Source organism: Pagrus pagrus, assembly GCF_965226575.1.
Source record: "Pagrus pagrus genome assembly, chromosome: 18".
Lineage (NCBI taxonomy): Eukaryota > Metazoa > Chordata > Actinopteri > Spariformes > Sparidae > Pagrus > Pagrus pagrus.
Genome location: NC_140202.1, coordinates 24446189 through 24470285, shown reverse-complemented (window position 1 = coordinate 24470285; position 24097 = coordinate 24446189). Strand labels below are relative to the sequence as shown.

The following is a 24097-nucleotide window of genomic DNA, read 5'->3' as shown; positions in this document are numbered from 1 at the left end:
GACCTGCAGAAGTTGGACAGAAACTAATTGGAAAATAGAACGGCATGATCAGCAGAAGTAAAGCAGAAATCAGTTCCTGGAAATGTTTTAGAAATAAAAGAAATTACCACTAAAAACAATGTATATTGGTCTTTTTTTATTTTCAGAGAATGATTGTGTTAATTGGCTCTGAATGTCAGAAATTTCAAATGTGTTGTACGGTAATTATGACCTACCTACAATGAAGGACCCCTGTTGCTGACCCAGGATTTAGCAGAGCTCCAGGTTAGAGCTGTTCTGATAGATATATATATATATATATATATATATATATATATTTTTTTTTTTACGTAGCCTATAAAAAAGGTTGTGAAGGTTATTTCAATTTCTTGTCGCCTGTGAGGAAAAAGCCTTTATCTACACCTTTTTTTTTTCTGTTAATCATTTACATGATATGTTACGAAATTAAATGAAAATGTGCTATTGGATGCACCTAAATCATGTGCTGGTGTACCCAAATGAAAAGGTTAGGCGCACCAGTGCAACCGGTGTAAAAAGTTAGTCTGGACGCCTTTAAAGTGTCGACAAACTGCTCAGAGCCGAAAAGTAACTTCAGCAAATTGCTTGTTTTGTCAAACCAACAGTCTAAAACTGAAACACTCTTCATTTACATCACAGAAAGTAAGTTCTTAAATTTAAAGCAAAATAAATGTAACTTTCTTGCCCAGGTTGTCAAATACTGAGTATTTGGGTCGGCAGCTTGATGACCTGGGATGAGACGCAACAATCAACTATCAATACTAATCAATTAATCGTTGCAGCTCCAGTGAACACTTGACACACAGAAACGACCACATTCACTGTTTGTTTTTTTATTTCTTACAAAATCACAGTTTAATAAATAGTCTGTAAAAATGAGTACAAAAGCGGTTTTCTTAACATTTCATATATGAATCACTCGTGACTTTCAGGTCAAAGGAGTCTTCAGTTGGATTTTTTTTGTCAGGAATGACATTTTCTTTTTTTACAATCTAGTTTTGCTGAATTAAGGCCTCTTGATTTTGGCATCAGAACAATCTGTCAGTCAAATGTTTTGTATCTGAAGTTGAATTAGTGTAGAGTTATGAGCTCCCCTGGTTTCACAGTTCAGTCAGAAAAATAAATAAATAATAATAATAATAAAATTAAAAAAACACATTTACAAATAAATACCAAAATGGCTCAACATGCAGATGTAATCAGTTTGTCCTAAAATGCTGACAAAACTAAGCACATTTCTAACGGTCAGTGTTCGACACTGCAGACTGAATGCAACAATAACAATGGCACATGAGGCTGCTTCGCTCAAAGGGAATCCACCAGTTCACTCAGTTTCCTTTTACCTTGAGTCTCTTTAAAGTGTTAAAGAGGAGAGAGAAAAAAGGGCGGACGTGGGGAAATACTTTCTTCAAAATAAAAACATTTTGGTGGAATTTCCCTTTTTGAGAAGTGTAGCGGTGACAGGGAGTGCAATCCTGTGTTGTGAAAGACACTCTGACATCTTTACTGCATTACAGTGAAACCTCTGAGGACGGACACACACCGGAAGATTTCACGACTTCAAACTCACAGGACGTAATTTCGGCACAAATTCTGTTAAAGGAAACACAATTTAGGAATTATTGTTTTCTTGCTAACAGTTATGGTAAAAGTTGAAACTGCTCTCATGTCTGTCTGTTTAGTATAGCTGGTTAGCTTAGCATAAAGATGGAGAAAGAGCTAGCCTGCTTCTATCGAAAGCAAAAAAAAAAAAATCTCCTTTCTTTCATATACTATAGTGTTCATTTATAGTCATGTTCGTGACTGTTAGTCCAATATTGACTCCAGTTTTGGTCTCTACCAGCTCCAGAAGAAAAATATCTGGCTCTTTAACTCCTTTAACGAATTCAGTTCCAGGTCATACACCTAAATTTGAACCATTCAGAGCATTTCAACCAAAAATAAGATGTTTCTGAACCCTGAAAATTGGGTTCCCAGCAGGGACCCCGGACCGTGACAATATTCGTGTCATATTCAACAGGTTGAAAAGAAAGAAATGGAGGAGGCCATTCGTCCCATAATAATATTGTATATCCTATAATTAAAAGTTATTTTTATTACTATTATGGGATATAAACTCTGTGTATATTCAGTAGGCTGCATAACAAAGGTAGAAATTTTGAGTTCAGGTGATGATTAGGAGGTAAAAGCAACTTCTTTTATGTCGTCAGTTGATGCATTAAAAAGAAATAATTTGGCACATAATTCCTCCGTAACACATCGTCACGCCATTTTTACGACTTGTTTATAGTGAGCTTTAAGCTAGCTGTTTCCCTCTGCTCATCGTCCTTATGCTAAGCTAACCGGCTGCTTTCTAAAGCTCTGTTTATTAAGCATACAAACATGAGAGTGGTATTGAAGTGTATTCATGAATCCTCTGGTGTGTGTCCACCCGAACTACTGCAGAGGATTTCAACACTAAATTACTGCATATTATAACTCCTTTTGTTCATCCCAACAAAAGACGATTTCACATATAAAAAAATGACAATCAATTCAAGACATGAGAAGGCCTGTTTGATTTTAAGCCCCAAATCTCTGGAAGTTATCTTTTTTTCTTCTTCTTCTCGAAGGAGCGGGTTACTTTCACATTTCAGAACACCAGCGTTTAAAACCTCACGTCGATGATCTTTTTCTTTGCAGATCTCCTCAAAAGGTTGAATTAACAATAAGGCATATTCTAAACGTTTTCCAATTCACAGGTCAAACCTTGACCCCTGACGGTGTCTTCAAAAGGTGACTTCTGAAGCACATTTTCAATTTATTTCTTTTTTACAAAAAATTAGAGACATTCTGCGGCTTTAACATTTCGACCTTCAAGTTAAAATCTACAAAGAATATTTTGCACAAGTTTCATGAGGGAGTCGTACGACCGACACACATGACCTCTCACGTATTCTCATATGAACAGGATTCACATTTCCACACAGACCAATAAAGATTGTCACGTTAACGTAAGATGCTGCAAAAAATCATATTGCTCCACGATGGCTGCGCGAAAATAAATCTCCGGCTCAGTACGGCGGGCTCCAAACTGATCGTTTCATAAATAAAGAAGAGAATTTAAAATGTGAAGCGGATGATTCCTTTAGTTTTTTTTTTGGTCAAAGGCTGTTTGATGATGCAGAGAGGCTCAAGTTCTGTACAGTGTGTTGTGAGAAACAGCTGCGGTTTTGGTGTTTTTTTCCTTCTCAAACTGGATCGCTGATGCCGTTAAGTGACCCTCAAACCCTCGAAACACAATTTCTAAACTACACAGGAGTTGGATGATGAATTCATAAGGGTGTCACGATTCGCCAAATCCACAATTCGATTTGACTTTTGATTTTAAGGTCACAATTCGATTACATTTTTGAGCATTGAAGATTTTGCACTGGCTTCACCTGACTGGACGAACGCCACTTGTCACTTGTCTGCTCCGGGATTTTAAACTGGACCAACATGGTGAATCTGAGATTTCTCTTAAATTACGAAAATAGGTGAGAAATAAGCCAAATTTTAACCTGACAACGTTTAGTTTTTATAGTTTTTCGCTACTTTGCAGAGGCGGCGAGCCAGGCTGGACACTCACATTCGTTTTATGCCCTGACAACTAATTTCCATTTTTTAAATGTTTCTTTAAAAGGATAGGGGGAATTTTACAACAACAACTTGACTTTATCCTGTTGGTTTTTTGAAGGTTAGGGTTATGAAAGTGCAAATAATATTTGCCAAAAATAAAGATTCCAGTTTGACAAAAAATGACGCTTTGGGGACTGGAGGTACAGTTAAGGTTTGAAATTGCATTTGTTACAAAGCTTGATTTCTCTGAAAAAAGACAATAAACCAACATCTTCAGTGTTGTCAGTTGATCGTCTGTATGCAAACAGGACAGGTATCTGGAAGTGCAGCTGCAGGCTAACTGTGAGCTTTTAAGTGTTGATTTTTTCCCTTTGGACGTGCTCAAGCAGGCGGGGTGGAGAGAAAAAATACTTGAAGAAATACTGATCGTGCTTTTGATTTTCATGCTGGAAATTGAAATTATTCAGATTTAGAATCGAAATCGTGACACCCTTACAAAAACAGTCATCTCACATTCCTGAAAAAACAATCTTGGTTTTTCATCCGATGACGGGCGAAGACCTCCCTCTCCCTCCTCGCTGCACCACCACTGCTCCTAACAACCCTCAAAACTCATTATTGCTTGCATGTTAATACATAAAGTATGAGAAGAATCTCTACAATTATTTCACAGTCAGACTCCAGCATGAGCGACGACAAGGGTCCGAACTTAAAAACAAAGAAAAGCACGACTCTGCCTAATCATTTTCTCTGTGTTCCCCTCGGTTCCTTTCTGCTTTAACACAGACACACTCCAGTTTGTGGGAAGAGACACAACATGGACGTTTTGCTGGTGTATTCAGGATGTAGCAAGTCACAAATTTCTTTGGAGTTTCATTCGATAAGCCGAGATGATGGAGCCTGCGGGGTTTGTTTTTTTTTTTTTTTCATGTACGGCCCCGTCGCAGGATGCGATGTTTTCACACACTCTCTCTCTTTAGATCCACGCAAACCAATTTAAATAAAGACACACACACGCACGCTGGTCACACACTCGCTGCAACTCATGTGAAAACACAATTGGCACAGATTATCAAAATAAATACCCTGGAAGCTTGGCACTATGCAAAAGAAACTTCACATTTGTGAAAGAAATCTTATAAAAAACTATTGAATAATCTCAGTCTAGTCCACGTTTTCGTTATCCTCACTATTACTTATATACTATATGCTGATGAAGGTTACACCAGTGTCGTAAACCTCTGAATGACTTAACTACCACTGAAACAATATAGCTCCTATTCAAATAGATTTTTTTCCACAAACGTACATCAAAATGAAGTATCTAACATCTATCGGACTATAGATAGTGCTGTTGTCTGGTATGCATCTCTTTATAGTGCCTCTTTATTTTTTCCACCTCCTCTCTCGTCTTTCAAACAATCAGTTCATTAAAAGTGATCTCTGAAACCCAGAAACAAAACTCTGGGAACAGATAAGAAGTCAAGTACACCTTTCCTCCCCCCCTCAGACAGCTGTTTCTGTATCTGTGTGGACGCCTGTCAGAGCAGGTTACCTCACAGGTGTCCCTCCAGGATGCTGGTGACAGCCTGGTCCAGCGACGGGCCTGACGTGGCCCTGGTCGGGGCTGCAGAGGGGCCCTGCAGGCGCTGAAGCTCCAGGATGCTGTCGATGGCGCTCTGCAGATGTTCACTGAGCATGTTGTCCTCTTGGAGCGGGGGAGGCGGCGGGCTGAACCGCTGCTCCGGCCGAGGCGACGCATCCAACCTGTAGCATTTCAGTTTTGGGGCGCTGACATCTCTGGGAGGCAACTCGTAGCCACCAGCCTGTGGCTCTGGCATAGAAAGAGGGTTTGGGGCTTTTATTTTGGAATCGGGTGCTGTCTGTGGGACTTCCTCTGCCGAGTCACAAGGCAGAGCTCCGTTGGAGATCTCCTCGTCGTGCTGAGGATGCTGGGGTGCTCCGTTGGGTGCCTGAGAGTGGCGTTCGTTCACAGCTCCGCCGCCGTTGGTCAGCTGCCCCATGTGGTCCCTCTTGAGTCCCGGGTCGCAGGCCGAGTTGTGAACCACCTTACGGGAGCCGGACTCCTGCTTGATGGTGAGCCTGAGAGCCCCGCGGGAGCTGGAGCGGTACGTCTTCAGTCCCGGAGGCCGGTCTGACAGTCTGGTGGTCCAGGCTGGTGGAGAGGACGGGCTGCCAGAGGAGACCGGGTGGGAGGGGCCGGAGGAGGGGGCGCCGTGCGGGGAAGACGCTGATGTAGCCAAGGCCATCATGAATGACTCTGGAGGAAATAAAGGTCAACAGAGCTCATTTGGACTGACATCATTACAAACCCATGTTGGGCCTACAGCAGTGCAGAAACAAAGAGGGTTTTAAAGGGTCAGTTCACCCAAATCACTGCGTCTACTTGTATATACTATGTAATATTTGTTAAAGGACTATGGATGAAACACACATCTGCACCAGTGTAAGTAAATGTAGGGGTTTGTTTTAAGGTAAACTATCACTTGTGATTTACACAGTAAGAGCTTCTGTTCTATTTGTGTATTATTATTATTTTATACTATATTAGTCCCGTCCTGACATTTCACAGTTTTCAAGTGCTTCCTTCCCCCTTTTTCCAACTTTTTAATTAACATAACAACCCCGTTTTAATTTGCTCTTAACCTCTCACATGTAATTTTCTCGTCACCATGCAGAGTCCCTCTCAGCACGACCCTGCTCCACATTTACACAGCTTAATTACACATTCACACCTGGGAACTGCTCCGGAGCAAATATGGAGGTTAAGTGCCGCGCTCTGAGGCACCGCCAAATTAGTGTGTAAGAAAAAAAAAAACCAGGAGTGTCACTAATTAACTTTTACCATCCATATTTTATACATTAGTCCTGGGATTTAAAACTTAATCTTTCTTGGAAAAAACAAAACAAGCGGATCGCCTCCACCATTTGTGTACAAACAGACATGTGTAATAAAGAAGATGATGATGCTGATGGTTGCGTTTCCTGCTGGGACACTCACCTGGGTCTCTGCGGACTCTCCGTCTGTCCTCCGCTAAAGCGCATCGCTCAGCCTGGAGGAAGAGACGCTCCAGCATCACCATCTCTGCTGACGGACTCTCCTGCTGTGGAAACCAGTTCACATTCCCCATTAAACACACACAGCTTCATCCGTCTGCTCCAAACACTGCTGAGAAGATGCTTAAGCTCGTTTAATTTTCTCACTGCCAAATTACAAATGAAAGATGCCTGGTCTCCGGAGGAGCTCGTTGCAGAGTTTATAAATGTAGGCGCAGAGAAAGAACTCGGTCTCACCTGGGCTTCTCTAACCAGTAGCTGCCTGTATTTGTTGACCATGTCCTTGGTGCGTTTCAGCAGGAAGCCGGACACGGTGTCAAACTCCTGGTCCACTGAGAACACAAAGACCTTCACAGTCACATTCACTGTTGAATAAAATGATCTGCAGCTTTTCTCTCACATCTGAGAGTATAATGAATATCTTTTGGTTTGTTAGAATATAAGTAATAATAAGAACTATACAAGAGACAATAAATGAGTCGTTAAATTTAACAATTTTCTTTTACAAATCATTTCACCGGCATGAATCATCAGTACAGTCGTGAGCCAGAGGTCACCCACCTAAGTTGAAGTCATCCTGAGTGGGCAGGTGACCAGCGCAGGTGTGGTACGGCAGCAGGCGTCTGACAGCGTCCTTCAGTGTGGAGAAGGCCGGGCCGGTGAACGGGCTCTGAACCGCTGCGTGATCCAAACAAATCCGCTGCTGAAACCTGAAGAACACGAAGATAAGTAACGGTCTGAAATCCAGCAGGAGTGGGCGGGAGCCGGATTAACAAAACAGTGGTGCAGAGCTCTAATACAAATCCCTGACATTTTTTTAAGTAATCACATTACCAGAAAGCAAGTAGCACACACTGAACTTTTGGGTCAGTTGCCCTTCTTTGCCCAGTTGGTGATCAGGCCTTGGTAGTTGACGCAGTGGAGGTCTAGTTGTTCTTAATGTACAAGTGGTATTAGTGGCCACAGTAGCAACAGTAGTATTAAACAGTATGAACAGCAGTAGAGACAGTAAAAGTAGTCCTAGAGGACTCAGATTAAAAAAGATTACTGAAGGATCAGAGTTAATCCACGACTGTGAAACCAGCCAACTGTTCATTAATTAATAAATTAACTGGCTGATTAATACTGAGGTAGAAAGCTTCATCATATCCAGTACAATCCTGAATAAGCCAACGTAGGAGTCGCTGAAGAGACAAAGGTCAGCGATGAGCTCGTATTAATCAGCTTTCCAAAGGTGAAATTTTTGCCTTTAATGAAGGATAAAAGTAAAAATCCTTCACTTTTAGTCCGACTCAAAACTATTCATTATATTTATCTGACTCACAAAGCGTCAGAGGTCTTAAAACAAATTAATTAAGCAGCCTGTTTGGGCACTTCATCGCTGCACAGAGACAAAAGCTTAATACACTTCCTCTGAGACTTGTTTTCAGATCATTGCAACCTATTTTCATGCATTTTCATTGTTCACTGACCGAGCAGAAGTATTCCTGTCTAAACCTGAGTGATGTTTTCTATTTCACGGTTTATTCACAGGAGCCTGAGTTGCTGCTCTCTTACCTGTGCCGGCGCATTGCTGGTGTGAGCCTCTCCTCTCGCTGCTGCTCCAGAGGACCTGCCAGCTGGCAGCCAGGCAACGTTACGGATGAGATCAAAGGATGGAGACAGGGGTGCATTTTGAAATCATTAATAATAACTTTGCTGCATTTAACAAATAATCATTTCAAAAGCCTGAAATCTGTTTCGAGGCCGGAGCCAATTGAGTTTAATCCACACAGGAAATTATTTCGACTCGTTACACAAATTATAATATCTGTTAAGCTGGGTGTGAAGCACAAAAGGCACAGGTGAAGATGATTAGAGCTGAAACGATCAGTACATTAATCAGTTACTGGTTCGACAAAAATTCATCGGCAACTTTTTCAATAATGGACATATTTTTCAAATAAAAATGGCCAAAAAAGTAGTTTTCAGCTTCTAAAATGTGCTTGTTTTCTGAGTTGAGTGTGATAATAAATTCAACATCTTTGGGTTTTTAACTGTAACACGTAAATATGTCAACTTGTGAGCAAATTTCACACTTAGACCACAAGATTTATCAGAAAGTAACTGACAAGTTATTTAATAAAGAAAATAATCATTCGATGCAGCCCTGGAAGTAGTATCATGCAAAAATAAACTTTTAGATTTAATTTTTTACACATGTATTTAGATAATACAGTCAGTATATTGTATTACTTACAGGGAGAGTTCACCCTGAATTTAAAAAAACTTGTTTTTCTCTTACCTGTAGTGTTTGTCAGTCTAGATTCTTTGGTTAAGTTGTCGAGTTTTGGAGTTTTCTCTCCGATAAATTGGCAGTAGACGGCACTCGGCTTGTGGTGACTTCGACTACCAGCTCCTAATCACTTCATCCTCAAGTCTAAGTGGACATTTGTGCCAAATTTTAATAAATTCCCTAAAAGCATTTTTGAGATATCGCGTTCACAATAATGGGATGGACAGAGGGATGAACAACCTGAAAACATCGCCGGTGCAGAGGCATAAAAATAGTTCCTTCCTGAAACTGCTCACAACAACGAGGTCTGTGGATTATCTTATGTAACCGGGACATGATTTCTGTAAAGAGACATTAATGTTGAGTTTTACAAATGTGATTTTTTTTGGACGCTCTGAGCACCACAAGCTGAGAGAGGGCAGGCATCTCTGACTCATATCTCCAAAACTCGACAACTCAATCAAGAGCGATAAATAGCACTACGGGTATATTTTAGGGTAAACCGTCCTTTTAAATTTACTCGGATTGAAGTGAATGGATGTGTTTCTCACCTTGGTGCCGGTCTGCTGGCTCGTCTGGATCGGGGCACTCTCTCCGGGAGCTGAGGGCCCGTGAGCTTGGACTCCCTGGGCTGCAGGAGAGGGTGGATGGACATCGAGAGTAAACGCTTTACTCTCCACGACCAAGGCAGCTGTTGGCTCTGAAATAATGATGACACAGGTGATGATGATGATGATCGAATTGCAGATCATAATAATTATAACAGAATCATTCGCTCTGTGTCGTTACTGGAACTCACTGTTTTGTGTGTGCTGTTGGACAGCAGAGTCGTCTCCTCCTTTGGAGAGACCAGCAGCTGTGGGATCAGGCTGCTGCTGAGGCACCGAGACACGCAGAGGCGAGCTGTGGACCGAAGTGTTGACTGAAGACTGAGGCTGGGAGACGGACGGCTGGACCTGGAGCTGGGGCAGAGGCTGGGAAACTGATGACTGGATCTGGTTCTGGGCAAATAAGGCCGGTGAGACCTGGAGCTGATGAGGGACCTGGTACTGGACCTGGGGATCAGGTGCTGTGATTTGTGGGACTGAACTCTCAGGTAGAGCGATCTGAGGCCCGGTCGGAGGGGAGAAACTTGCTGGAGCTGATCTGTCGGCGTCCTGAATCGGAGGGGAGGGGCAGATCAGCGGCGTGTCCTCTGGGTCCGAGTGAAGCGGAGAAGCCTCGACGCACTGGTCGGACATCACAGTGTCCTGACCGGTGACGGCATGGCTCTGTGGTTGGCTCTCTCTTTCACTGGGGACCGGGGAGGCGAGCGACTCCATCGGCACCACTGGCAGCGCTCCAACCAACAACTCAGATGTGATAGGAGAACTAAGTGCTTGCTGTGGTAGACATGATGAGGAAAGAAGATGAAAAACAGCTGTTAGATTGATTTTATACATCCTGTTGGAAGCAGTCAGCTAATAGCTCCTCGTTGCTGTTTTTCTTTGCGTTTACATTGATTCATTTTCTTCACTGCACTTTTATTGCCTTTATTAAATTTGGGAAAACTTACAGCATTATTGCAGCGGTATTGTACCGTTATTTGTTTAACTTAATTCCACTTTAACTGATTTTATTTTCCTCTTTATTGCATTTTAACATGTTGTTCTACTGCCGACGGTACGGCCCTTTACATCGTCTCTTGCTGTGCAACATAAACTCACTTTGCCTTGAGCAACATCAACAGTAGCAATTGTCATTTGTGGCTGGGAAACATTACATAAGCCCATATGAATTCAGAGATTATTAACTAAAAGAAGACTTTGTAAAAACAGCCTTCCTGAACATCACAATTTGAATTTTTCTGGTGTCAAAACAAGACAAAGTCACCATAAAATAATACAATCTTCCTTTGACAAGTGAAAAGTGAGCACTGCGACACCAACATATAAATGTAAACCATCACAAGCATTTCATCGGTGAATCAGCAGGAACTTGTTGAGGCTCTGACCTGTTGCAGATGGTGCATAAAGGCCTCGTTCTGACTCATCGAGTGGGTCACCTCCTCCACTACTTGGGTCAAGTCTGCTGGGGGCATCAAAAGTTTAGGGATCTCCACAGGTGGCGGTTCAGGAGGAGGCTGCAGGACCGTGACTACAGGAGGAGAGGAGGACTGCAGCGCTGCAGAGGGGGGCTGCACCGACACATGCTGGAGGACATGTCCGTAGGGCTGCAGAGACGGAGATAAATGACAGGGAGAGAGTTAAAAACTGAATTGAAAATGTTTTATGATTTAGTTTATAGTTAATTTAAGGTGAACTTTGACAGTTTATACTCAAGTTTTAGCTATTTAACTACAAATCCAGTATATTAGTCTGTTTGAAATTTGCAAATACATGGTACATAGTTCTAGATTTTTGGAGGATTTTGTTTTAGAAAGTCCACTTGTCAAGACTGCATTTCAACATTTGTAATTACCAAACCATTTATTTTTAACGACAGGTCAGGACATTTTCCAGCTGTGTTGGTGGCAGCATAACTGGATATTGTTAATGAGATGTTTCTGACAATGTGCAGCCAAAAATAGAGTTTTTATAATGAGATGTCTGGAGAGTTTCCAACCTTCTTTACGCCGACAGAACCAGGTCAAAACATGATCTTTTTTTCCATCTTTACCAAGTGTTTTTTTAAACATAACCTGAACGTAAGCACAGAGTTTTGACAACATAAAAGTAAAAATTAAACATAAGGAAACACAAAGCAGTTGCAACATATGAAACGTAAAGTTTCCACGTATCTGTGTTGTTTTACAAAAACGTACATCGTCAACATTTATTCTGGCGACTGCGTTAAACAAAATAGAAGGTGCAAAGAGAGAGATATCCCGATGATCAGTTCCTTGCATCGCTCAAGCTTTAAAAATACTGGAGCCTACATTTCCCATGATGCAACTCAAAAACATCTTTTGATTAAACCCTTTCTCACTGGCATCTTTCAGAACTTCACAATCCCAGTTTATACCCCGTGCTTTTCGTTTGATATATTTCTCCAAGCCCAAGCAAAGATATCTCCGCTGGCACCATCAGGTTATTTATCTCTACTTATTCATCTCCAGTCATTGTTGACACTATGTCACTGTTTTCACAGGCTGAGTAGTACTCCTTGAACGTGATGAGTTAACTGATGTGGCAGATTGGAGCATCCGTCCTCACTGTGTTATCTCACTATGACTTAAAGTACTATGCAATATTGACGATTGAAGATTAGTGCAGCCCTCTTGTTCACTGAGATGGATTACACCATCCAAGCAAGTTTCAAGAGTGTGCTTACAAGTCTACTGCGTCTGATAATCAGTTAATCGTTTAAGTTGTATTTCAACCGAAATTGTCAAATATTTCTTGGTGGATGTAAGAATTTTATTCTTTTTTGTCATTCTTGACAGTAAATGAAGAGTTCTCTGGTTTTGGACTGCAAAATATATTCAAACCACTCAAAGACAGCAGCATGGTTTGCTACAACAATGCTAAATAACACATATGATAAAAGAGGATTTGATCCATGTCTCACCTGTGGTAGTTGGTGGAACGTCTCCTCGGAGCTGGTCCTCTCCTCTTGGATGGCTCTTTCTGGCAGCAGCACCACGGAGGCCTGCTGGAGGCTCAGCTGTGCGTCTGTCATTGCTGTCTGAGGAGCCGGGGCCGGGGTAGCGAAAGGCAGCCCCTGAACTACTGAGGGGCCGTTAACGATCGAGATGGAAGTGAGATCTGGGGGAAGCACCCCTGAACTGTTGATCAAGGTTATGTGGTTTCCAAGAGCGGGACTGTGGACCAGGGTGGCACGCTGCCCCTGTCCTCCAGGAGTGTAGGTTCCAGCCAGCTGTGCTGGCATCTGGAAGACAGTAGGGGGCGCTGACTGTAGATGCAAAGGTCCTGAAAGCACAGTGGCTTGGCGGAGTGCTAGCTGCCCTGTAGGGGTGGTGAAGACAGGGCTGAAGTTCAGCTGTCTTTGGGGCACAGTTAGAATCTGAGAGCCGTCTACGAGCTGCCCGGTGGAGGACGTCAGGCTGTGGACAGACGGGCCTTGGTGACTGGTGGTCAGCAGTGGTCGAGCTGCACTGGCAGGCTGGGAGATGGTGACAGGGCACTGGCCTGGAAGAAGGAACTGGTTTTGGCCTTGGAAGAGTCCCTGAGGCTGGAGGACGAAGGAGCCGCCCTGGTTGACCAGCTGCAGGCTGACTGGTTTGGGGAGCTGCTGGGTGGGCTGCTGCGGTGGAGCGGCAGGCTTCTGGCCTGGAGGTTGGGAGAGTAAAATATTTGGTGAGCCGGTCCCAGGGACAAACGTGAGACCTGGAGTGTGTTTTTGCCCAGAAGGCTTGGGGCTAATTTGAACCAGCCTGGGCTGGATGCTGATGGGCAGCTTGGGTTGGATGGGGAGAGGGGCACGCTGCAGGACGATGCCCGGAGCTGCTGCTGCTGTCGCTCTCAGGGTCGGGGTAATAAGAGGACGACTGGTCATACTGGGAACAGCCTTGTGGATGATCATACTGGATCCCTGGGCGGGACTCAGGGAGAAGGAGGTCTCTGGAGAAGCAGCAGGGAACACATTTCCAGGGAGGAGCCCCATCAGCTGAGGCGGGGCAGCAGGTTTTAGAGAGGGGCAGCCTGGGCCGACAGCCAGGAGGGAGGGCTGGGGAGGCTCCACTGCTGCCTGGGTGTCTCTGGGCAACACGGGCGTGACGGGCAAGGTCACAGACTTGGGTATGAATGGTATGGTGGGTGGAGAGAGGAGGGGGGCAGGTGAGTACAGGGACAGGCTGTCCCCAGTCTGGGCCAGACCTGCCTCCAGAGCCATGGTCTGCTCTGTGATCTCAGCCTCCTGCAGGCTCTGCTGGAGGATATCACATGCCACCTCTGCCTCCTCCGCTTCCTCCACCTCTCCCTTCTTTGCCTCAAATCCAGCCTCCACAGGCGTCCCACCTTGCACCACCTGTGGGTCTTCCCCACCCTCCGGCGATGACAGGAGGGCCTCCTCCAGGAAGGACAGATCCACACACCCGGGTGGAGGCGTGTCTGGGGAATCCCTGCCATCTCCCAGCAGAGAGACGGGGCTCTGGAGGAAGAAACAGTGGGAGCCAGACAGAGAGGGACAGAGAGTGAAAAGAACGGGAGAACTGTGTGATTAGCAAGACTTAACAGGAAGCAGTTTCTGGCACAGAAGGAGAGAAAAAAATCGTCCTCCTGGGGAAAATGCTGGTTGTTGTGACGCTGCTGGCTGTGGATCCAGACACTCACCGGGGCATCTGTGAAGAGGGAGGGCTCCCCAGAGGAGGAGTTAATGAGCAGGTCTTCAGTCTGCAGCTGGTGGGATAAAATCAGACGATTTTTAGGTTGGGCTCACAAAGTCACGGCGAGAAATGCTCTTTAGCGTTACATTCTGACTCTCTATCACACTTTCAGGCCTCCTCCACACATCTCACCCGACCGCGAGCCAAGAAATATTCACTTCTCACATTTATCATTTGCACTATTGATTTTCTTATTTGAGTCGCTCTCTATTTAAGACTCTTTTGTTACCTCATTGGTCCCATGAAGGAAGTCGTTCAGGGCTTGGGGGTCACTGCGAAGACGAGGAGAAGGCAGAGAATAAAAACACAATCAAAATCAGTTCAATCTCAGAAGAGTTTTGCACATAAAGACAAAGTACGAGTTTAAGAAGACGTTGGACCGTCTGACTGTTGGATAGAAGCAAGAATCTGACTCACCACAAAACATCAAGTAGACAAGTCCCATCTTCATCCTCCATGTCAACTAAGAGGAAGAGGGAAATTATTGAGATGAAGGATCAATCAGCACACATTTCACTGCTAATACAGCTGCAGCTACTGGTATTTTTTATTATGGATTCATCTTTAAATGATAGGATTTAATACAGATGGTGATTTAAGTCATACCAGCGGTATCTCTAAGGTCGCTATTCATCATCTGAGATATATCTCAAAGAATAAGAGGCCTTCTATCCCAGTCTGACTCAGAGAAACATATGCATTGCTCTCCTCTGTAGCTCATTCAGAAAAGCTGCTGCACAGCTGTAACAAGGACAAGAAAAATGAACACTCTTGTTCTCAGAAATATCATCTGACAACTTGCTTTCAGTGTTTTTAAGATCCTCCTCTCGGGGTACAAAGCAGCTAATGGCCTCCACAGTGCTCTCAGTTTACAAACCCAGCAGATCTCTCAGATCACAAGGAACAAATCTTAATTGTCTAAAAGGATTTTTTTGGACTTGCACCGACACTGACACTGACCTCATTCAAAAGCAACTTTAAGACCTTTTTATTTAGTTGAGCATTCTCCTGATGCAAGTTACTGGTGACAAACTGAATATATGAGGTGAGAAACATAAACAGTGGTTCTGGGCATTTTCATGGCATGGTCTGGGTCCACTTGTCCCCTTAGAGGTAAAGAATCACTGCAAATCAATACAAAGTTGTTCTGAGTGATCACCTTTATCCCTGTGCTGACACATGATAGCGGTGATCTCTTCCAGGATGACAAACGCTCCCATGCACGGGACACCAGGGCTCACTGAACGGTTTGATGAGTATGAAAATGACGCGAATCAGATGCTGACTGACATGTTAGTCAGCGCTCTGCACCACCATCATCAAAACACCAAATGAGGGAATATCTGTTGGAGGAATGGTTCAATCCTCCAGTAGAGCTCAAGAGACTTGGAGAATCAGTGCCGACGTGCAATGAAGGAATGGTTTCTCCTTGAATTTGTCACCCATCTGTATGTATTAATGTAGGAGTAGGGATATGTAGAGTATATGTAATTACTTTCCTTTCTGTTTTATTGTTTTATTATCCTCTAAAGCACCTTCAACTTCTACTTTGTATGAAATTGTGCATGAATTTCTTCAATTAATCTTTTTTTGGCCTATAAAAAGTCAGAAAATTGTGAAAAATGGCCTTCAAAAGCTCCACAGCCCAAGCTGACATCTGTAAAATGGACTTTAAAAACAAATTCAATTTAATACAGTACCAGCCCAGCCGTCAAGATATAATGTTAACAGTTAACATTTCTGCAAATCACTGATATGCTCACATTTGTTCATGTGTCTTATCACGTTCACGTTACATGTTTATGACCTGACTGTCATTTTGGGAGATGGAGGTGATGGTGGAGTTAGAAGTGAGAAGGCTGTGAAGCCAGTGATGACTTTGGACATTTCTAAGTGTGAAACCAGGAGATATTTTAAAGGAGACCTCAGGAGAATTTCCAGTCATGTTTGTTGTGACTAAAACCAGATATATTTGACATCTCCAGCTGTGATTGTCCCGACAAAGCCGGGTGTTGTTAATGAGACCTTGGGTCATCTCCAGCTGTCTTTGTGATGAGCACAACAGGTATTTTAAGCCAAAACATGATCTTTTTCTAACCCTAACCAAGTGGTTTTTGTGCCTAAACCTAACCAGACCATAAACAGTGTTTACCAGTGTCTTAAACTTTGCCACAACATAACATAGAAAATTGAACCATGTCAGTGTCACCATATCCATAGATTGCAGAAACACTGCCAACATTTTCTTGGTTGATTGGGTTGAAATTACAATTTGAGAGGCTGGAAGCAGCGACTACTAACTTAGACGGTCGATTGATTCTCAAAAGAATTGGATATGTATTAACTGCTGTCCAGACTGATGGTTCCCAAACTTTTGGGACCCCTTGTGACGTCCTATCACAGCTATTGCTCCCTAAAATTGTTTCATTTAAAGGATGTTTTAGTGGCCAGAAGAGCTGAAAGAGTACAGCATTATTCTGTGTTTAGCCATAAAATCTGGGGGTCCCGAACCACAGGATGTGAGGAAAATTGCTTTTTGCGTCCAGTCAACAGATGAGAGGCTGGAAGCAGCGACCATCGACCTAGATAATCGATTATTTATCAAAACATGTGTGTTTTTATCAGACAATTGCTTCAATATTACCGTCCAGACCGGTGTGACTCCTTATTGGTCCCTCAGATTATTGAATTTGAATGATTTTTAGAAACCAGACCAGATGACGCACAGTATTATTTTGTTAAATCCCTCAATGTGTCATCACTCCACCTGTCTGGCTGTCATCCAAGCCCACTACACAACCTGACCCCCTCATGAAGTCTCACTCATGCGTCCACTCTCCAGAAGGACACAGAGCACATCACGAACCTACTTCATATGTGAGAGGCCCCATACAGAGCGGTCGAGCTGAGTTCTGGTGGTGGCCTCATGGGAAGTCGTGGCCGGGCTTCGGTGTCTGGAGGCGGGGGGATGCCAGGCCGAGGCGGCGGGACGGAGACGGAGCCGGGTCCTCCCTCTGCTGGGGCATCGCTGCGTCCTCACGGTGGAGAGGCTGGAGGTGAAGAGGAGGAGAAGGAGGGGGGGGATGCTGTCAGGTCACTTGAGGTTACCAGCAGCCAAAACACATTCCCATCTCAGCTGTGAGACACAAGATCAATATCTGATTCATCAGAAAAGGGGGGGAGAGACTGGATCTCTCACCAATAATAGCATCATATCTTCTGGACTGTATTGATCATGCCTGTGGGGAGGGTGGGCTTGCTAAAGGAAAAATGGAAGCTATTGTTGTGGCTATCACAGACATGAGAGGCAGATCTGGACGCCCTCAGCTGTAAATAGACGGCTCGGATGAGACTTGTCCTCTCTCCTCATGGCTGCAAAGAAGACGCAAAGCTCGGCGCAGCGCAGCGCAGCGCACGCCAATTATAACATTACTCACTCGCCTTGTGCTCAGCGTCCAGGGGAGGTGCGTTTATATAGAAGAGAAAAAAAAAAAAAGGCACCCAGACAAACCTCTCCTCTCCTCTCTGGTCCCGCTGACATATTTTTGTTTACAACACGACAACCGCATTAACACCCCTCAAGGTACCGCAGCGCCCAATGAAATCCAGGCGAACGACCCCTTCATCTAAACCTGCAGCGGCAAGTGCACGCTATTCTCTGGCAACAACAGGACGCAGGCTCCACTGATGCATTTATAGGTTACGTAAGGTGAATGTGTGCTCATGTTTTAAATGAATGTCCCGAAACGACGAAAGGAGGGGGGGTGGGGGGGGTTTATTTATTTTTAAATGATTATTATTATCCTCCTCTCCCTCCTTCGCTCTCCAGAGTGGGACCACGGCAGCTGCTGTAAATCATATCGCGGTAACAAAAGATGCCTTGTGTTAAAATATCATTTCCACGCTGCCAGCCCCGAGCGATTCCCCTTATCGTTGTGCCATTAGAGTAATTCCGCAATTCAGAAAAACACAACCGAGAGGGAAGGAGAAAAAAAAAAACTCACCCCTTCTTTGTGGTTTATTGTCCTGTCAAGCGGGCCTCTGCGCCATCGATTCTCACTCAGTGGTCTTTTCAGATGCTAAAAGGAGGAGAGGGGGTGGTGGTGGTGGTGGTGGAGGGGGGTAGTGGATGGGGTAGGGTAGGGTGGGATGGAGGAGGAGGAGGAGGAGGTGGTGGTGGTGGTGGTGGTGGGGTGTGGAGAGGAGAGGAGGGGGTACCGGGGTGGGTGTGAGAAACAGACTGGGGAGAGCCGATCACAACACAAAGGTGGAGAAAAATACAACCGAGCAGGAGGAGGAGGAGGAAGAGGAGGAGGAGGAGGAGGAGAGGATCCAGATCCAGGAGAGGAGAGGAGAGGAGGCAGACACTTCACACATCCCCGCTACTAATGTCTTCCCTACATTTTATTGATTTTCCTCTTTAGACATCCCCTTCAGTCCACGCAACTGTAAATACTTTCCCAGGGAGAGATTTTAAAAATCAATATTTAGAGATGCGCTAATTTGCCACAACACTTGTGCCAAAGGGAGGAAATTATCATGACTGTAAAGGAAACCGACACCAGGAGAAACACTTTTCTATACTGGTGAAGAAGAGAGGAAGGGAAGGGAAGGAGAGGAGGATGTGGAAGAGACAAACAAAACAATCCTGGAAAAAGAAAAACAGAATAAACAAGGACAATTTTAATTTTATCCTATATGCAAAAAATCGAATTTATTATCCTTAGTTGTACTTTTCTATACTGTTAAGAAGAGAGAAAGGGTGAAAGAAGGAGAAGAAATTAAGAAATAAAAATTAATAAAATAATTTCAAAATAAAATCATGGAAAAGGTGCAAAAAGAAAACAGGAGAGACGAGAAACAACAGATGAAAATTAAACATTTTGTTCAATATGCACTTTTGAAAAGCAGATTGTTAAGAAGAAAGAAAAGGTGCAAGAAGGAGTTCAAGACAAAGCAATCAGGAAAAAATTAAAGGGCAAAAGGAAAACAGGACAAAACTGTTCAAGAGGGAGACAGTGAGGGGAAAAATGTGAAAAGAAAGAATAAGAAATTATGGATAAAACAATTAAGACAAACAAAAAGGAAAAAGAAGAAACAAATGAAGAAAAAACATGTTAAATCTTAATCCCACAAATAACAGGGAACAACTTTTTTCCCAGGAAGTTGGTGTAGTTATCTGAGGAGTTATATCGTTTATTTGCCACTGTATTGCACAAAAAAGGGGAATTTATCTTGTGCACTCCTGTAAAGCAAACTGTCACCATTAGAGGGATTTTATTGACATTATCCTGTCCAAGGGAGAGAAAACTGAAGGATGCAAAAAGAAAGGAAACAGAGAAAAGTCAAAAACAATTTCATTTTTAAGTTTACCTTTAAAAAAAACCCCCCCAGAAAAATAAATATCTTTTCCAAGCAGCTATAAAAACGTTGTTTATTTGTCACTGTATTGAGTGAAAATGGGGGAAACTGTCAACATGATGCCGCCCAAGAGGGAGAAAAAGTGAAGCATACAAAAGGATTGAAAAATGAAAGAAAAAGAGAAATGTCAGGGCAGTGCAGAAGAATGAAATTTCATTATTTGGTCCACCGAAAAGCCCAGGAAAATAAATATTTTCCCCAGGAAGTTATAAAACATTTATTTGTTGCTGTATTGAGGAAAAACTGGAGAGCGAATTGATATCCATAGTAACATCGAAAATAGAAAGGAGGAGAAAAAAAATCTTTTTTTTAATAAAACTCCCCCTGAAGTATCCATTTCTGAAGACCAGGAAATTGTTAATAATCTTCCAAAGCAGAGATTACAGGGAAAGAAAAAAAATCAATACTTTGAGACGGCGTGTTTGCCCCTGTATTGAGTGAAAAAGGAGGAAATTACTATGTGCATTACAGCAGAGCAAATTGACATCCTCAGTATCACTTACAGGCAGTACACAGCACAAGATGGAGGAAGGGTAACAGAAGGAAGAGGCTTTGAAAAAGGACAGAGAAATAAGAAATAAGACAGAAAAAAAAACTTGAGAGACAAAAGAAAAGACAGGGCAGAAAGGAAACATACTTAAAAGTTCATTTTTTGGTTCACGAAACTGTTAATATTTATCAGAGTTAAAAAAAAAAAATCCGACAGCAGACTGTGTGAGAAAATCAAAAGATACAGAAAACATACAGAAAAAATGAGAAATAAGATATAAACAGAAAAGGAAAGGGACAAAATAAAAGGGACAAAAAGAAAGAGCAAAAGGAGAAAATACAGAAAAGAAAGACAGGAAACCAGTGGAAACACTGAATAAATTAGACTGAACATCATTCTCGAAAAGGGGAAGTTACCATCAGTGATACATTTTTATATTTAAATAGCACTTTTTACCGTCAAGACCAAACAAGAGAGAGAAAGGAAGAACAGAAAAGATAGAAACACAGAGAAACAGAGAGAAATGAGGAAGATGACAGGGTAAGAGAAAAGGACATCATAAATGGCGGATGGAAGGAAGGAAAACCAACGCACAAGTAGACAAAAAAGACACAACAACAAGAGAAAACAAACTCAAATCAGAAACTTTTGTTTTGAAAGGAAATCTTTATTAATAAGTCAAACATTACAATACAAAACACTCCTCCCCCTTGTGAGAAAAAAAAAACAAACTTTAAAAACTTTGTCAAAAACGTCTCAAAACAACTTAAAGCGGTCTGAACACAAGTTACTAGTAAGAAAAATGATATTGATCCCCGCCCACCACCACCATCCCCACCCGACCCTCCACCTCCTCAGAGGCCTCACTTCGCTGCCTGCTGGGCCTGACGGCGGAGCAGCACGTAGATCTTCTCTTTGATCCAGTCCTTGTTGTATGGCTGGTACGTCTGTGTGTCTGCGCGATACCTGAGGCAACACGGAAAAATATACTCGGTTTTAATTTTTCTGTTTTTCTCAACTTCTCTGTTTGCTTGCCCTCTGCTTGAGGTCAAGTTCAGCTACAGGGAGAGAGAAAAAACCACGGCAGTGCTCAGGAGTGGTCATTTGTAAACACAGATACCTGAACCTCATGCTCAAAATCACTCCAACTAACAAACATGCTACATTGAATTGACAGGGCTTCAGACAGAGCAAGTTTCATCTGCTCTGACTGGATATTTGCAGTCATATGGGTGAGAATCCTAATTTGTTGTACATCTTCTGGACGGTTTTATCATAAAAAGATATCAGGCTCTAATTAATTATATAAAAGCTTTTGGACCAGGAGTGGTTAATCAGTTTCACCACGAGAAGACAGAACAATAAAAGTGTGCACTGGTATTGTAAACGTATTAAATAATAACATCTGTCGTTTAAATAATCAAGTCGCCCCGTTTCTCTGCCTGGGGTTTATAGTTTGAAGGGATTTGAGCTGTTTCCTAAACTGGTCCACACAGCTCACTGTGGAGTAACTCCACATGAAGTCACACTCACAGCTTTCTAGAGGGAGGGTGTGAATCAACAGGTAAACTGTGGGACACACGTGCCAACCTCGACATGAGCAGGAAAACAGCATGGATACTGATAAACACAGAGCTCACTCCGCTGTTGTGTTATGTGCCATTTCCCTGCAAACATCTAAAAATGTATGAATATTTTGCTGTTCAATAAAATGTGTGGATTGGATCATGTTGTAGTTCTTATATCACTTTGTGTATCATGATTTAATCTCAAGATATCAAAAATATAGTCAGTCATATGTTTAAGTATGGAGACCTGACTTTAATTTCAATGATATTCCTGCCATTTTACAGCACGTGTGCTTCTGTTTAGAAGTACTACAGGACCATAATGCTGTCAGAGGATTTTAAAGTGCATTCCCAGTCCTCACTAACTGGTTTAGGATGGCATACAAAACAGTAAACCCTCCACATGGAGCTGCAAACAGGGAGAGAGACCTTAAACAAGTAATAATATTTCTCATTGCCTTGTTGTTTTTAAATGAAGAAATTAAATCACAAGAGGAAATTTCCCAGAATAGTGCTTCCACACTGCTTAAAAGGGAATATTTTGTGTTCAAATCCCAAAATAGGGCTGGGCAGTATGTCTTCAAAACGACACTGCAATATTTTGAGGCTATATGGTGAACAAAGTATTTATCCAGATATTTTGAAATCTCCAAACTTACACCAAACAGCTGAGGTCAGCCAGGTCGTCGATGAAGTCAAACAGCTGGCTGATGTCGTATGTTATCGACGGGCTGTTGGGGTTCATCCTCTTTAAATGCTCCTCGTACATCTTACACACACCTGTGCAGGAGACAGAAAATATGATATACTACATTTTTACACTGTAAAACCAATCATGTACATGAATTAAAGAAAAAAAGAAAAACAAAAAATGACTATCTCCCTATTGATGTGATACTGTAAACTGTGGTCAAATAATATCAAAACAAACAATATTTGGATTCTCATCCTAAAGATCTATGATCAGGCCTGATGACAATGGCGTGATAATGTGCATAACAAATAATTATGTCTCCAGGTGTTTCATATCATTTTTTGCTAAATTTGTGCAGACACTGCATTTTAGATCACTTTCATTGGCTTTACAGCTGCACATTAACACCTTTCAATTACTGCTTGATTTGCAATATATGCATTCTGCGTACTTCAATTCTGTAAATAAACATGGCTGGTAGGCAGAATTTTTTTTATACCGTCTCACCCAGAGTACCCATAATTCACTCATGTGTGTATACACAAGCTACATACAGGTCAGCTGTGAATATAAACAGATAAAACTCAACTATTTACAGATGAAGACTCAAACTAGATTGGAAGCATGTCTGCAATGAAAGGCCTTGCATCAAAAGTCAAAGGACAGAGAGAGCATCTACATGCGAGCCGAAGAGGAGGAAAGATGTCACTGTAAGAGAAGGGCACAAAAAAGGACCATCAGCGTACCTTCCATGCACTCGTTGACAGATTCATAATCAGCGTATGTCCTTCCCTCTGGCCTCTTGGTGGGCTGCACCAGCAGGATGGTGTGGGACTGGAAAAACAAGAAATATGCTGTCAGACTGAGGTGCATTATTTCTGAACCAATGAAAAAGCTTAAGAAGGTCTATTCCAGGTGGATAGATATTCGCAAAGTGTGCATACTTGTTTGTTTTCTTCTTTTTGTTTTTGTAGTTAAGTCAATAGAAATGTAATATGTTGCAGGGTTTTTTGCTGTTTGTACAGACTAACTCACTCAGACTAAGACACTGCATGGAGCTCTGGTTGTTAGTTAACCAATGTTTAAAAAAAAGTTTTAAAAAAATTGTATTTCTTCGTCATATCTTAAAGATAAAAATAAGCTTTTATTCATTAAAGAGTAAGCAAACAGACGCACAGTCTAGTGCGGTATCCTTATGTAAACTAGCTACGTTGGCCAACATTGACGAGAAAAAGTAGTCTTAACTAACAATTTAACTAATTGCTACAGGTCTGATAAGCAGAATACCTGTGCTTTTTTGTCTGAGCTTGTCAGTGTGGTTCACTGCAGCTGCTCAAGTGCCAATCGTCCCCCACATTCATGCTAACGTTAGCAAAGAGCTTGCAGCCTTATTTAGATAATTTTCCTGCTGAAAAAACATGTTATACCCGACACACTGCTTTGTCTGGACAATGTTTTCATGGATTCACAAAAATATATGGAGCAAACATTGTATCATAACGTACTAACCATGTTTTAACTGGGTTTTTGCTGGTTTCGGTGGATTTTCTTGGATCCGTGCCTCCTCTCGAACGATATGACCTTTGAACCGGAAGAAGAACTCACCGAAGCCTGTGCTCGTTTAGAT

General features: G+C 42.6%; 2 protein-coding genes across 2 annotated transcripts; both read right to left on the bottom strand.

Moving 5' to 3' along the window:
* Window positions 1–856: 856 nt before the first annotated feature.
* On the bottom strand, window positions 857–18389 carry LOC311274348 (BRD4-interacting chromatin-remodeling complex-associated protein). The gene is made up of 14 exons (XM_084381962.1): window positions 18302–18389; window positions 17168–17347; window positions 14715–14760; window positions 14527–14569; window positions 14245–14310; window positions 12521–14062; window positions 10965–11183; window positions 9771–10353; window positions 9523–9671; window positions 8254–8315; window positions 7258–7406; window positions 6934–7028; window positions 6641–6743; window positions 857–5899 (listed from the first exon to the last, which is right to left on the bottom strand). The coding sequence occupies exons 3-14, from the start codon at window positions 14753–14755 to the stop codon at window positions 5175–5177; spliced, it is 3777 nt and encodes a 1258-aa protein (XP_084238088.1). The 5' UTR covers window positions 14756–14760; window positions 17168–17347; window positions 18302–18389; the 3' UTR covers window positions 857–5174.
* Window positions 18390–20854: 2465 nt separating this feature from the next.
* Window positions 20855–24080, bottom strand: LOC311274280 (enhancer of rudimentary homolog). Its single transcript, XM_084381830.1, has 4 exons — window positions 23980–24080; window positions 23217–23304; window positions 22436–22556; window positions 20855–21174 (listed from the first exon to the last, which is right to left on the bottom strand). The coding sequence occupies exons 1-4, from the start codon at window positions 23980–23982 to the stop codon at window positions 21072–21074; spliced, it is 315 nt and encodes a 104-aa protein (XP_084237956.1). The 5' UTR covers window positions 23983–24080; the 3' UTR covers window positions 20855–21071.
* Window positions 24081–24097: the final 17 nt, after the last annotated feature.